Source organism: Hylobates moloch, unplaced genomic scaffold (assembly GCF_009828535.3).
Source record: "Hylobates moloch isolate HMO894 unplaced genomic scaffold, HMol_V3 SCAFFOLD_16, whole genome shotgun sequence".
Classification (NCBI taxonomy): domain Eukaryota; kingdom Metazoa; phylum Chordata; class Mammalia; order Primates; family Hylobatidae; genus Hylobates; species Hylobates moloch.
In genome coordinates, this window is record NW_026652291.1 from 67,497,721 (window position 1) to 67,513,950 (window position 16,230).

The following is a 16,230-nucleotide window of genomic DNA, read 5'->3' on the forward strand; positions in this document are numbered from 1 at the left end:
CTCAACGCAACCTCCACTTCCCGGGTTCAAGCGATTCTCCTGCCTCAGCCTCCCGAGTAGCTGGGATTACAGGCATACGCCACCACGCCCGGCTTATTTTGTATTTTTAGTAGAGACAGGGTTTCTCCCTGTGGGTCATGCTGGTCTTGAACTCATGACCTCAGGTGATCCGCCCGCCTCTGCCTCCCAAAGTGCCGGGATTACAGGTATGAGCCACCGCGCCCGGCCTGAGATTCTGATTCTTAAACCGGAATTCACTGGTTGGTCAAATTTGAGATAATTATCTATCAACTTTCTTGTACATGATTCTAATTTGGTAAAAGATTGGGGTGAGGAATGAAGAATTTAAAACTAAGATTATCAAATAACTGTTTTTGGTTCTAGTAGCAGCCATTGTTACAATTTTGGGTGGGAGTTGGGGAAGAATATCCTATTAATCTTTTTTCCCCCCCGTCTTGTTTTATTGGCTGTATAACTGCTGTTTCACATAAAGTACTTTAAAGTACTTATCTCTATGTTTAAATTCATGTTTTATAGGCAAGGCAGCAAATTTAGAAGAAATGTATCAACACTATTAATAGAGTTAGGATTCCAAATTAAAAAAAAAACTAAAAGATTATATATCAACAAAGCCAATATCTGGAATAGTGCCTTAGATGCATTCAGAAATCGAAACTTTAATCCTTCATATGCAATTGAAGTAGCCTATGTTATTGAAAATGATAATTTTGGAAGTGAGCATCCTGGATCAAAGCAAGAATTTCTGAGTCTCTTAATGCAACATCTTGAGAACTCATCATTGTTTGAAGGGTCCTTGTCAAAGAACTTGTCTCTAAATTCTCAAGGTAATTATTTTATTTATTGTTGTATATACCAAATATCACATGTATAGAAAAAGAGAGAGATAGCTGGTTAGAATTGATATTTAATACCTGTGCTCTAAATATACTGTTCACTTTGTTAATAAACTACTGATAGAATCACAGGAAAGTGGGAATGGGGAGGAATCGTTTAAAAAGTAAATTTTGTGGTGAAACATTTTTTATTTAAGAATATACATTCTTTATAGCAATATTCTCCTTAAAATAATCCATAATTAAGTGTAACTTTATCTTCACTCTAATTTCATTTTAATAGAGTGGCCAAATGGGGATGATTATTTGAATTCTTCTTGTTTGTATATTTGGAATTTGCGGTTAACATAGGGTTTTTATAACAGAGTTTCCTGGTCCACATGTAACCAATTTTTCAGTATACTTTTGTTGGCAATTTTTTTTTTTTTTGCACAATTATGTATATGATAGTTTTCTGTCTTTACTATTGATGAGAACTTAAGGTAATTATAACAGGCATCTCAAAACAGTGGGTAATTCTGGCATTCTCTTTTAGGGGCTTTTATACTACTGCTGCTGCAATAGGAAATTCGAAAGAAAATGAGAAGGCATTTAATTTCATTTGAATTTCCTACTATATTTTCTGTAAACATCCTAAACATTGCCTAAAGCATCATTTTTACTCTGTATAGTTCACACAGTTTAATTATAAACTCCCTTTAAAATAAAATGTAAAAATAAATAAAATCTTTCCAAATAGTAATGTTAACTCAAGGCAGCTTTGGTATGGTGGAGAGTATGTGAATTTAAATCACAGAATCTGAATTCAAGTTTGTACACATCTAGTTCTTTACATCCTTAATTACTTCCTCTCTCGGGATCTCAGTTTCTTCATCTGTAAAATGTGACTATGAATATGTAGCTTGTAAGGTTATTACACAGGTATTGTTAATGTCACTTATTAATAAGTTGCTTTCAACAATTTAAAAATTAAGGAAAAATTTACTTGATTGTTTTGGCACATCAAAGTTGCTAATACATTTGAAATGACAATTTTAATTCAAGCTCTGACAGTAAGGTGAGGCAGCATATACTGTTGGGAGTAAATTTGTGCCTTTGGGAAAGATTATTTAGTGGTATAGATCAAGAACCTTAAAAATGTTCCTATCCTTTGACCTACTAATACCATATGTAGGAATCCTAATCAAATAAATATAAACAAGAATATGTGAGTATGTTGACTGTAACATTATGGCTCATATAGTTAGAAATGTCACTTAGCCAGGATAGCCAGTAATAGGGGGATGGTTTGCATTATAGTACATCTCTAAGTTAGTCTAAATGCATTTATTAACTGTAGATTTGAGTAATTTTGAGTAGTATGATAAAAAGTTTACAATATAATAAGTGGATAAAGCATAAGTCAAACTGTTTTTATATTTATATACACAAAGAGGTACAAATACAGTCATTTGTCACTTAGTAACAGGGATATGTTCTGAGAAATGTGTCAGTACACAATTTCATCATTGTGCAAAGATCATAAAGTGTACTTACGCAAACCTTGTTGGTGTAGCCTACTACACACCGAGGCTATATGGTAAAGCCTATTGGTTCTAGACTGCAAACCTGTATAACATGTTACTGTACTGAATACTGTAGACAATTGTAACACAATGGTAAGTATATGTATATCTAAATATGCAAAAGGTAATGCATTGTGCTATGACAGTATAACATCACTAGGTCATAGGAGTTTTTCAGCTTCATTATAATCTTAGGGACCACCTTAGTGTATTTGGTCATTCTTGACCACAACATCCTTATATGGTGCATGACTGTACACCAGAGTGTTTACAGTGGTTATTATGGTGGTAGGTTTATTGTGTTTTATGTTTTCTACAATAGATTTTTACTTTATATTCAGAAAAATGTGTCTTTTTTTATATTTTAGGTGAGATCTATATTTTCTACATAATGGTAGCTTCTAAGAATTATATTTAATGCTTAGATTTTTGGATTAATTTTTAATATATATTAAAAATGATAGTTATAATAATAGAAGTGTATTTGATATATTTTCATCTGTATTTACAGCTCTGAAAGAGAATCTTTACTATGAAGCTGGCAAAATGCTTGCCATTTCTTTAGTTCACGGTGGTCCTTCACCTGGTTTCTTTTCTAAAACCTTGTTTAACTGCCTTGTTTATGGACCAGAAAATACCCAGCCAATTTTAGATGATGTTTCAGACTTTGATGTGGCACAGATTATAATCAGGGTAAGAAATGTATCTGTTTATTAAAATGCACACTGCATTCTAGGTGTCTTTTAATGTAAATGACTGATCTGCAATAAAATAATAATATTATCTATGAAGGAGTTAGGGATTGTAAACATATATTTCTGTTTACCAGTGGTGTTCTGAACCAGTTAAAAGATAGTTTTAAAAGTCAGATGGCTGGAGATTAAAGTGCCAGGTTTAATGTTGGTAAAACCAGTTGGATAATGTGATTTTGGTCTGTGTTCAACATGGCTTGTGAATACTCCTCAGAAATACATGGATTTGCCTGCCTTGCTAGAGACAACGTGAGGCTGATTCCCTATTGCATGCTAGAAAGCAGATGAAAGTGCACTTCGATGCAGGCCGATGGATCTGAAGAGAAGAAGGATTTGGCCTACCAGTTAGAATACTTTTCCTTCCTTCTATAGGGAGGTATGAATGATAGATGGAGAGAAAGACCAGGCTGAATTTCTTCCGAAGGGAAACAAGTGGTAGGGATCGGGGAGGACTTAATGCATCCACCTAAAAATAGTTCATTTATTCAGCACTTATAATGGGTCCTGTACTAAACATGTCACATGTACAACACTCATTTATCATAATGCCATAGAAGTGTCATTGCCAACATGTTACTGCTTTAAAAACTGAGACAATGTAAGCCATTTAACTTTTCTTCCTTAACCTCCCTCCTACTTGAGCATACTCTATCCATTGTCTGAATTAACAGACAGTGTTGTTTAACGATTAAAAGCATAGGCCTTAGCCAGGCGTGGTGGCATGTGCCAGTAATCCCAGCTACTTTGGAGGCTGAGTCACAAGAATAACTTGAACCCAGCAGACGGAGGTTACAGTGAGCCGAGCTCACACCACTGCACTCCAACCTGGGCAACAGAGGGAGACACTGTCTCAAAAAAAAAAAAAAAAAGCATAGGCTCAGAAGTCAGATTTTACTTTGAATGCCAGCTCTTATAACTACTATATGCTGTGTCACTTTGGGCATATTAATCTTACTAAACCTCAGTTTCTAAATCACAGAGTAAGCACTATTGAAGTGTGAGTTGCTACAGTGTATTACAACAATTCTGTTTATTTGCTCGAAGACTGCTTATCCTAACATCATGTTTTAAATTGACCCTTTAATTCTTCGTTTTTCTTTTTGTGCCCTCTTTACTAAAATAAAGTATATTTAAGCTGCATTGTCTCTACTTCGTATTTTCTACTTATTTCTTGTAATCAGGCTTCTGTCCCTACCACCAGTCTCAAGTTAGCTAGTTCATAGTTTATATCCAGGGATCTAAATATCCATGTCCAAAGGCCTTTTCTAATTTTTCATCTGCTGTGACTTCTGCAATTACCAATTCGAATTTCTCTGCAATATTTTAGTTAATATTGTACTTCCTCCTACTTCTGATGATTCTCTCTTCTTTAATGCTTCTTACTTCTTCTTACCCCTGAAACTTAGCATTTTTCAGTGTTGTCTTAACATTCCTCATTCTTTACTATTTGGAGAGCTTCTTCTCTCCTGTAATCTTTCTGAATGATTTACAGACCTGTATTTTTGAGCCCCAGACTTTTGTATACAGATAAGACCTGGGTCTTGCTAGCACACTGAGTCCAACATGTTTAAGATAAAAATACTATTTTTCCTAGAATTTTTTGTTTGATTGTTTTTTTGTGGGGCTTTTTTGTTTTGTTTTTACCCGTTTGCCTTTTCTTTCCAAGAGATTTCTTACTTCCAAGCTGTCCTGGAGAGTCATTTTCATACTCCTCCATTTTCCAGTTATATGTCAAGTCACCTGCCTCTAAGACTGACTTATTGTCAACCTTTCCTTCCTGTTTCTAGTGTGCCTGTTTTACCAAACTCAAATTTTCCCTAGGCTTAGACAATTAGAATGTGTTCTAATATTCTTATTTGGGATGATTCTTCCAAAAGTACAGTTTTGACCATATTGCTTTCTTCCTCAGAAATCCCCCAATGGCTTCTCATTGCCTGTTGAACAAAGTTGAAGTTCTTCATTAGGGCATTTAAGACCTTCACCTCTCTGCATGGCTTTGTCTACTCCAGTTTCTGTACTTTTTATCCAGTGTTTGTTCATTTATTTAAGAAATACTATGTATTCTGTACTGTTTTGTTACTAAAGATAGAGTAGTGAAGCAAAGTGTCTACCTTGGAATTTACATTAAGAGAGAACACAGAAGATAAACGACAAATATAATATGCCATCACGTAGTAAAATGTATTATAATGCTAAATAAATAAAACAATATGGCCGGGCGCAGTGGCTCACGCCTGTAATCCCAACACTTTGGGAGAACAGGCGGGCGGATCACCGGGGTCAGGAGTTCGAGACCAGCCTGGCCAACATGGTGAAACCCCATCGTTACTAAAAATACAAAAAAATTAGCCGGGTGTGGTGGCGCGCGCCTATAGTCCCAGCTACTTAAAAGGCTCGCTTGAACCCGGGAGGCAGAGGTTGCAGTGGGCCGGGATCATGCCACTGCACTCCAGCATGGGCAACAGAGCGAGACTGCATCCCAAATAAATAAATATGTACGTAAATATATACATACATACAACAGAATAAAAGAGATAGATAAGTGTTGGAGTATATATAAGTTAGGTTTTAGGCTAAACTTCTGTATCTCATAGACCCAGAAAGACAGTGGCTCAAACAAGGCAGATGTTTACTGTTCCGTAAAATCCATTGTCTAGATTTTAGGGTAAGAGTTGGCAAAAAATGGCCTGTAGGTCAAGTTCTGGCCTGTTGCCTGTTTGGTAAATAGTTACATTGGAATGCACCCATGCCCATTTGCTACTGATCTGACTGCTTTCACACTACAGTGGCAGAGTTGAGTAGCTGCAACAGATACCATATAGTTTGAAAAGCATAAAATGCTATGTGGCCCTTTATACAGATGGCCCTCTGTTTTCGAGATACAGTTGTGATTTACAAAACCATCTAAGGACTTGAGTTCCTTCCTCTCATTATCGTGTAACACTTAGCATTATTGTCTTCATCCACGTGGTTGAAGTTTGCTCTTAAAGGAGAAAAGTGGAAGTTGAGAGCAGGGAAGTTTGACACGTTGTTTTTACTTATATCCCATTGAACAGTCATGTAGCCCCACCTAGCTGCAGCAAAAGTTTGGCTATGTGCCCAGCTGAAACTCAGGTTTCAGGGTTTGCAGGGATGAGGCAACATATACCCAATTATTACTCTGACAGGGTGTAAAGATAGTATTTTGAGCAGAATAGTCATGAAAAACTTAGGCGATTTCAGCAGAGATTTTGAATGAATGAGAAGAAGTCATGTAAACCTCTAAGAATGTTTTAGGAAAAGGAAATTGCAAGTAAATTTTCTGTTAATGGATTGTTTCCTATTTTTAACTTTTTCCATCTGTACCTTTAAGAGCTAACCTGTATGAAAGTGTCTTGCACATAAATGGCCAAATATTTCTTTGTTTATGCTGTTCACCAAAATACTCTTGATAAAATTCTGTCCATCTTTTAATTCTCAGCTGATATACTTTTTCATGAATTCTCAGGTCATCTTTCTTGCCTATCTAGTGCTAGGTAACTTTTCTCTTTTTTTTTTTTCTTTTCTTTTTAAGAGATAAGGTCTCAGTCTGTCACCCAGGCTGGAGTACATTGGTGCAATCATAGCTCACTGAACCTCCAACTCCTGAGCTCAGAATCCTTCTACCTCATCTTCCTGAGTAGCTAGGACTACAGGTGTATACCACCCACACCAGGCCTTTTTTTTTTTTTTTTTTTTTTTCTTTAGAGAGGGGGACTAGCTGTGTTGCCCAGGATGTTCTTGACCTTCTGGCCTCAAGCAAGCCTCCCACCTCAGCCTCCCTAGTAGCTAGTCTTACCTAGTGCTATATAATTTTTCAATGTCAGTTATTTCCTTTTTTATAAATAGTTTCATGTAGTAAAGTGGCATTATACTCTGGATTTCTTGAAGGCAGAAATAGACAAATTTGTTGAACTGGATGATCAGACATTTATTCTAGAAGAATATTTCTTGGTTTACTTTCACTGCACCCATATGTACTAAGAAATTTCAGTATAAATTAATAAGTATCATTTGAAATGTGCATGTCACTCAAAAGTAAATGGGTAAAGTGGCTGTATTTTCTCCTTCATCACAGATAAATACTGCAACAACTGTAGCTGACTTAAAGTCAATAATAAATGAATGCTATAACTACTTTGAGTTAATTGGATGTCTCAGACTTATAACGACATTAAGTGATAAATATATGTTAGTAAAAGACATACTTGTCTACCATGTAATTCAGAGAGTCCACACACCCTTTGAAAGGTAAGTTGTTTCTATTAATATATGGCTCTTTCAAATTACATGTTTAAAGTGGTTAATTATCTTGTAATGTGAGATATATTTGGTAATAAGTGAGATGTTTTTCTCAGAAAAAAATTTAAATGCTATTTTTAAATAATAACGTAAGCCTTTTTAGGATGATTACTGTTCTGATCATTTAATAAGCATTGTGTAGGTCGGGCGTGGTGGCTCACTCATGCGCGTAATCCCAGCACTTTGGGAAGCTGGGGCAGCAGATCATTTGAGGTCAGGAGTTCGAGACCAGCCCGACCAACATGGTGAAACCCCGTCTCTACTAAAATACAAAAATTAGCCAGGCGTGGTGGTGGGTGCCTGTAATCTCAGCTACTTGGGAGGCTGAGGCAGGAGAATTGCTTGAACCCAAGAGGCAGAGGTTGCAGTGAGCCAAGATCATGCCACTGCACTCCAGCCTGGGTGACAGAGCAAGATTCCCTCTCAAAAAAATTAAAAAAGAATTGTGTAAATGTATGATGCTTTCATAGAAATAACCACTACTTCAGATTATAATTTTTTTCTAAAAAATACTCTTTTTAAAACTCTTACCACATGAGCCAACTATTCTGTCTCTGTGCATTCATTTAATAACTATTTATTGAGTACCTTTTATCTGCTGGGTAATACATATATTGACCATTCTTTGATTAATAAAGTATATATGATTCCTGCTGTCCTTTAGTTTAGAACACTGGTCTAAGTTAGACAACGTATGTATCTCCTTACACTCTTACAATTTTTTTAAATAATAGAAATACACATATGAAAGTAGTCTGTAATCACCATCCAGATCTAACACTTATTAACCTGTGCCTGTCTTGTTCATCTGTCTATATCCTACCCTTGTTATTGACTCCAGTATTATTTTAAAGCTGATACCAGATATCATCTCAAACCTGATAAATTCATTTAAAAAAAGTAGTATCATTAATCCATAGATTTAAATATATTTGATATGTTTAAAATCTTTATAGTTCCTATTATTACTGAAGTTTATATGTCTTGGACCAGTATAAGTCTCGTTATATTATTGTTGTTTTTAATTCTTTTGATGTGAGCCTGAATGGTCTTTGTAAGCTTTTTTCGCTATATGGTATCACAAAGTGTTTCAGACTCATTTTGTACATTTTAGCCTAACGAACCTTTGTTATTTTTAATGGGAAATGGGTAATTCACAACCACCGTCTGGATGCTAGAGATTCTTAGTTTTGCTGGGTTGGTCATGGTATCTAGGCCTTTTCATTGAACCCAAATTAGAAAATCAAGGGTTTTTAAATCTATTTTAATCTATTTTGTTTTTTTAAAAAAATCAGACTTTTTTTAAAGATACATTATGAGCGTGTCCTGATAATTCTAACTCAGATTCCCTATTGCATGATTTTTACTTAACATTTTCTTTGTCCTGTGTTGAGAATTCCAGTTCTTAATGACACTGGAGAATTTTAGTATGAAGCAACTATTCATGTGATTTATTCCACATTTCATAACCAATAGTCTCAGAATAACAATACTAACATTCTCAAATTGTTGTGCTTATAAGTCATTGGAATATTTTCTGTGTGGCTAAAAATTGAGCATAAATTGCATTTTCATTTTTTATTTTTAGTGATTTTTATTAACATTTCATTTTATTTTAAAATTATATAAAATGTTTTGTATAGTTCCAAAGTCAAATGTATAATAAGAATATATTGAAAGTATATTCAAAGAAGTATAGGTTTCATCCTTACTATGTCCACCATTCAACCCTTTATGAAGTAACCATTTTGGCAACTTTTTTGTGGTTTATTCTTTTATTATTTGTTTTTCTTTTTAATGATAACAGATAAACATATGTGTGTTTTTAGTTCTTTTTATACTGCTATAACAATACCTGAGACTTGGTAATTTATAAAGAAAAGAAATTCATTTCTCACAGTTCTGGAGGCTGGGAAGTCCAAAGGCATAGTGCCAGTATCTGCTCAGCATCTGGTGAGAGCTGTCTTGCTGTGTCATAGCATTGTGGAAGAGCAAGTGAGCACTCAACCCATAGATGTGCCCTGGAAATCAGGCTGAACTCACCCTTTTATTCAGGAGCTCACTCCCACAATAATGATATTAATCCATTCATGAGGGCAGAGCCCTTGTGACCTAATCACCTCTTAAGGACCCTATCTCCCAATGCTGTTATACTGGCCATTAAATTTCAACGTGAGTTTCAAAGGAGACATTGAAGCCATAACATTCTGCTCCTGGCACTCTAAAACTCATGTCCCACTCACATACAAAAGAGTATCTGAGGAGGTGAATAGGAAATTTAGAAAATCAGGCAAAAATGATATGTTTGTTCTTGGCTTATTAATGAAAATGTGCATTTTAAAATATTCAGTTGTTACTTGCATTTCTTTTGTTAACCATATATTTTTTGTTCATTTTCCCTATTGATCTTTCAGAAGAATTTGTATTCTTTGCATAAAATTAATTTTCTGTCATACAAAATATCTGTCTTTTTAGCAATACATGGGTTTTAAATTTTTACGTAATGAAGATTTATCACTCTTGGTACTATCTGGGAAACTATTTTTATAATTATTAGCTTTGAAGTGTAAAACACTTCAGATTTTGATGTCTTTCCTACTAATAAAAACTTGTTAGTTTTGAAACTATAAAGCCAAATAATGTAGTTACATAAAATATTCATTTGATATTAATGTATTTGCTTGTTATGGATTTGAAAGTATCATGTATAGTATATCTGTATCTTCTCTTTTTCCTCACATCTGAAAATGTGATTGTCTCCTGTGAGGGTTTTTTGGTTGTTTTTTAAAAATCATTAGCTGTTTTGAAAAAATGCCAGATAAATTAGCTGGAAATATCCCCTAATATAATACCAAACACACATGTATGAATGTTGGCTCATTATTTTTCTTAAGTTTTAAGCAGGGTCTGAAAACCCTTGGTGTTTTGGAGAAAATTCAGGCTTATCCAGAAGCATTTTGTAGCATCCTGTGTCACAAACCTGAGAGTCTTTCTGCAAAAATCCTTAGTGAGCTTTTTACAGTACACACATTACCTGATGTAAAAGCTTTGGGGTTTTGGAACAGTTACTTACAGGCTGTTGAAGGTATGTGGATATTTTATTTTACTTTTAACGATATCAGAATATTTGTTTCAGCATATTTGTTGGGGGTTTTGTGTGTGTATGTTTTGCCTTTTGGTATTAAGATGCTAACTTCATATTTACAAAAGAAAGTTATTTCAAAGCAAGTTTATATGACTGAGTTAAAAATGATGAGAAAAGGTTACAGAGTAAATTTATATTTTGTGATTTTTTTCTCTAGATAAGTTGAGGTGAAAGGCATTCTTTCTAGAAACATTATTGTCACCGCATAGAACAGTCTTAATCCTAATAATCTATTTCATCATTTTCAATTTGAAGTTAAACTAAATTATTCTTCATCCACTGGTCAGGGCTGTAACAATGATATTTATCATTGAGCATTAGCAGTGTAAAATCATTCTGCCTGATAGAGTGGAGAAGAAGTTAACTTATAGTTGAAATTTTGTTTCACTAGTTTTTTGGTTTTTTACCATTTAGTTTTTCTGTCTGTATTTGTTATATACAATAAGTAGTTGTACTAAATGATTGTATTAGTCCTTCTACTTTGAGATTCATTTATGTACTGTTTGCCAGTTACTACACCTGACTTTGTGATTTAGTTTGCCCAAAACAAATGTGGGAGTCTATGCCTTTCAGTATTCCAAGTCTATTTGGAGAAAAATCTATGATGATAGCAATATATAACATGGATTTACTCTTGTTTCTTTTTCTCTTTTATTGGTAAATTTTTTCAGATGGTAAATCTACAACAACAATGGAAGACATTCTTATTTTTGCAACTGGTTGCAGTTCCATTCCTCCAGCTGGATTTAAACCCACTCCTTCAATTGAGTGTCTGCATGTGGATTTTCCTGTTGGAAACAAGTGTAATAACTGTTTAGCAATTCCCATCACCAATACATATAAAGAGTTTCAAGAAAATATGGACTTCACTATAAGAAACACTCTAAGACTAGAAAAGGAAGAAAGTTCTCATTACATTGGACATTAAAATGTTTCCTTGAACAAAGAGAAGCTTCTTTAAAAGCTGCTATTGACAACTCTCTTTCATTTCACTAACCTTTTCATCATCACTTTGAACAAACTGGTTAGCTTCTTGGCCTAATAAAATTTATGATACGAATATAAAGGAATATTATAGCCACTTAGGCTAAAAAAAATTTTTTTTTGTTAAAGCATACTAGTCAAAATAGGTGATAATTTCTCATTTTCTTGATATACATACTTCATAAACCTCAATATAAATACTCTCAAAATGGTTGTATGGATTTTATTTAGGTATGGTAGCATGGTTAATAAAAGTAAAAACTGTTTTACTCACATTTTTTGTAAATTAGGATTACATATAGAATGCCACAATTTTTCGGCCAGGCGCGGTGGCTCACGCTTGTAATCCCAGCACTTTGGGAGGCCAAGGTGGGTGGATCACGAGGTCCAGAGATCGAGACCATGGTGAAACCCCATCTCTACTAAAAATACAAAAAAAAAATTAGCCGGGCGTGGTGGCGGGCGCCTGTAGTCCCAGCTACTCGGAGAGGCTGAGGCAGGAGAGTGGCGTGAACCCAGGAGGCGGAGCTTGCAGTGAGCCGAGATTGCGCCACTGCACTCCAGCCTGGGCGACAGAGTGAGACTCCATCTCAAAAAAAAAAAAAAAAGAATGCCACAATTTTTCTAGGTTTATTCAATTTTCAAATTATTCCTCATTTTATTTTAAAGCATTAAATAGAAAAGCTAATTGGTTAAATTTTGTTATATAAATCAGAGGCATATATTCTGGGATTTGTGTTACTATGCATACTTTTCTAGGATGTCACCAAATTAGTTGTTTAAAATGTTTTTAGATTACTGATTTATATTAAGATGACCCACACTGCAATTAGATTATGCCTAGTGGGAAGTATTATATAAAAAGCAGAATTAAGCTGGGCACATGTGCCTGTAATGTCAGTTATAAGGGAGGCTGAGGTGGGAGAATTGAGATGCTCAGCCAGCCTGGGCAATGTAGCGAGACTCCATCTCAAAAAAAAAAAAAAAAAGCAGAATTGCACAAATTTTCTGGAATCTATGGACAATCCATGAGCTTAAACACTTTTGAGGTGGATAACATTTAGTTGAAAATACCTAAGAAAGTGTGTCTTTTTTAAAGCCTTGGCTTTAATCATGGGAAATTGTTGTTGTTGTTGTTGTTGTTGTTTGTATTCTATGTTTGGTATTCTATATGTCTGATCCATAATCATTTTAGGTATTTAAATGATCTCTGTGGATTGGTAGGTTTGGCCATTTGACCATTATTTATTATCAAGATGGTTGTATGCTAAGGTAAGTTGACGCCATAGCATTATACAGTTATCTTCATTGCTCTTGAATGATACCTGTTATATAAGCAATGTGTAAATAAAGTAAAAAGGATAGAATGAAAAACCCATTCTAATGTCACCACTCAGAGATAAGTACCGTGTTTCCCTTCTATAAACTCTTTACTTCTGTTTCCTTTATTTTTTAACTTTAATAATGCTACTAAAAGACAATACCTAAAAGTAACTGTACTAACAATGTGCTAACAATGTGAAAATATATAGTCCCATAGTCATGTCCCCATATTTATACTCCCACAAAAGAAAAAATTGGAAAACAAAGTCTGATGTCCTTAATCTATTATTATATTTAAATGATGTAATGGTTCAGTTTTCCATGAAAGTAAATCATTATGACAGGTAAATCATTATGGGAAGTAAAATGTTTTAACCATATTTTTCTTAATACACAAAGCAGGTGTCAGTTGTCATATTCTCACCCTTCTTAAGAAAAATCATTAAATTATTGATATTTTTTAAGAAAAGTAACAGAATAGATTTGAAAGAGATAATATATCTCTTAATACCAAAGGAAAACTAAAACATAATTCTAGTGTACTTTTCTTTGTTCCCTCATGTCTTTTTCAATCTGTACACTAACATACCTAGCAAATTAGTTTAACTTGAAATATTTAAGAACATTAAACAAGACATTTCTTTGGCTTTGGTTGAATTTTTTTGTCTTACCAATAGTAATTGAAAGGTCAATTATCAGAGAGTTTGAATAGCTAATATCAACCCCAAACTCACGATACAGTTTTTATTCCAAATATGTTGATAAAAAGGTATTTGTTTCTTTATCCACCTTATTTTTATTACAGTTAAAAACCCATACAAACCAATAAAACCTAGTTAAAGCTATTTTCTGGTTTTTAGTTGTAATTAATTTCCCCTAGGATAGAAATTAAAGCTGATAAGTCACACACACATACTTTGTTGGGGTGGGGGTGGCAGGTGGAGAGGCAGTGTACTTGGGTTAGCTACAATTAAAAACAGTATTTCAATTCCTCATTTGACTTATTTTATATATAGACAGGGCCTTAGTGATAAGATGGTGTAAATAATTTAGGATATTCATGTTTTAAAGTGAAGCATAAATATTTATTTTGCAAAATGTTTTCTAGTTTGAAGGATGTTCCATTATTAGGATTTTCAGATTAATCTGTATGGTCAAGGAATATCAGAGAAAACTGTAGGTTATTTATTTTCTGCAGTGTCATTTTGTCAAATGGTTGGTATTATAATTGTTCTTATTAATTTTATAACCAATGCATAATTCTTAGATTCGATTTTTAAAAAGAATTATGCTATAAATCTTTATAAATGTGTATATATATTTCTTAAATATTGCAATTGCCTAAATGTTGTATATTTTAAGGCTGTTTTCTCTTGCCCTCAATGTTGAGGAAAACTATAAATTGATGTATAATGCGTCTACTGTTAATGGTTTTGGTTAGTTTGATATTCATTGTTTTTAAACAGTTTCCAATATGGAAACTTTAACACCTTTTATACAGTTCTCTACTATTCAAGATATTCTTTAAAATATCTCACCAGAAACTTACAATTTTATACTTTGTAATTTTTCGTTTCTATAATTTGAGGAAGTGACTTTTTTTGTTTGGGTTAAGTAAAAAGCCTTTAATTGATTACCAGCATGAGAATTCACCTTGGTTTCTATTTTATGCATTTGTAAATTTTTCCCCTAATTATATGGAAGCTATTGGAACTTTTGTATTCAGTGCTAAATACTAAGTCAAGGGGAGTATATTAGGTAAGTTTTTTCAGTGACTGTGCCTTTAGCATTCAGTCATTATAAGAAAATGATCAGAACAAAATCATTACATTATAAACATGTAATTCTTTTATATAGTGATTATCATGTACTGCAGTTACTTTAAAATAAGCTATTAAACTAGTTTTTATGGTTCAAGTAATGCAATACAAAGTTTCATGCTTCAAGTAATGCAATACAAAACATAACACATTTAATGATTAATTACTTGAATGTATATTATCTGTGGTTTAGGAAAATTTGGATTGTCTTGGAGAGACTCAGTTTTCAAGTTCTGATTTTGACCATTATCTTTTCTAATTCATAAACATATCCCATTACCTACACTATGCCAGGTATTATGCTAGATGATCGTTTATATGTCAGCCTATTTCCCCCCCCTTTTTAAAGACTGCCAGATTAACCAAAAAGCATGACATTTATAACAAGGTTTTATAAATAAATAAATGTGTTTATGCCACTAAAGGTAAACTGCCTATTTAAACTAAGTAATTTATTGGGATTTAACAAGATTAAGATTCTGACGAAACTGAAAGATACAAGATTCCTTTACTCTCCACATTTGAGAGCTCCTATAAGCAAGCAGTTAGTGTCTGACACCCAGGAACCTATAGAAATGAGGGAATCTATGTTAAAACTATGTATCCTCTAACGTAAAATAGCTTACCAGAATAAATTATTTAAGCCAAAAATATGGACTCAGATAAATGGCTATAGTAAATTAGGTTAATGAACAATCTGTAGCCATAGATTATTTTCAGTCTTTGATTCTAATGAAACAAATACCTTATTCAGTCTCAGCCTTACAAGGGCTATTTGTCTACGGTTGCTGTTCTTCTGTGGGGTGTATTTTTCTATAAATTTATTGCCCACACTCTGTGCACTCGGTCAGGAGTTTTTATCATTTCATATATATGCAGTGTACATCAATTTTAAAATTGTCTTAGTGGTTTTAACATGACTCAGTCTTGGGAGGGACTCTCTGATGGAACTGAAGTGGCTCAATGATGGATTTGCATTTGAAAGTGGAAGTACCCAAATGAGCAAAATTGGGCTCTCAGATATTTTATATTTCATAGACTGTAGAATGCAGTAGAACTTTCCCATAGGGCAGAAATAATTTGTTTAGTTGGAACACACCTGGATCGTTGAAGATTCCTTCAAAATATTAGTAATAGTACTGAAGAAACACACGTATTCCAGTTAATTTCTTAATGAATGTGCCAATTAGCTATAAAAATGAGATTACATAATTTTTTTTTTGAGACAATCTCAGTCACCCAGGCTGCAGTGCAGTGGTGCGATCTCGGCTCACTGCATCCTCCGCCTCCCGGGTTCAAGCAGTTCTCCCTGCCTCAGCCTCCCCAGTAGCTGGGATTAAAGGTGCCCACCACCACGCCCGGCTAATTTTGTATTTTTAGTAGAGACCGGGTTTCACCATGTTGGCCAGGCTGGTCTCGAACTCTTGACCTCAGGTGATCTGCCCACCTCCACCTCCCAAAGTGCTG

General features: G+C 34.1%; 1 protein-coding gene across 2 annotated transcripts in view; it reads left to right on the forward strand.

Moving 5' to 3' along the window:
- G2E3 (G2/M-phase specific E3 ubiquitin protein ligase) overlaps positions 1 to 15,335 on the forward strand; it is a 61,298-nt gene extending 45,963 nt beyond the window's left edge. Inside the window, exons 11-15 of one of the 2 annotated variants that reach the window (XM_032134779.2) lie at positions 538 to 845; positions 2,931 to 3,112; positions 7,268 to 7,440; positions 10,386 to 10,576; positions 11,308 to 15,335. In XM_032134779.2, the coding sequence (XP_031990670.1) occupies positions 538 to 845; positions 2,931 to 3,112; positions 7,268 to 7,440; positions 10,386 to 10,576; positions 11,308 to 11,564 (1,111 nt within the window). In that variant the 3' untranslated portion in view covers positions 11,565 to 15,335. The remainder of the gene's footprint in view (positions 1 to 537; positions 846 to 2,930; positions 3,113 to 7,267; positions 7,441 to 10,385; positions 10,577 to 11,307) is intronic. The other variant, XM_058429427.1, reaches the window with a different exon arrangement.
- The last annotated feature ends 895 nt before the right edge of the window (positions 15,336 to 16,230 follow it).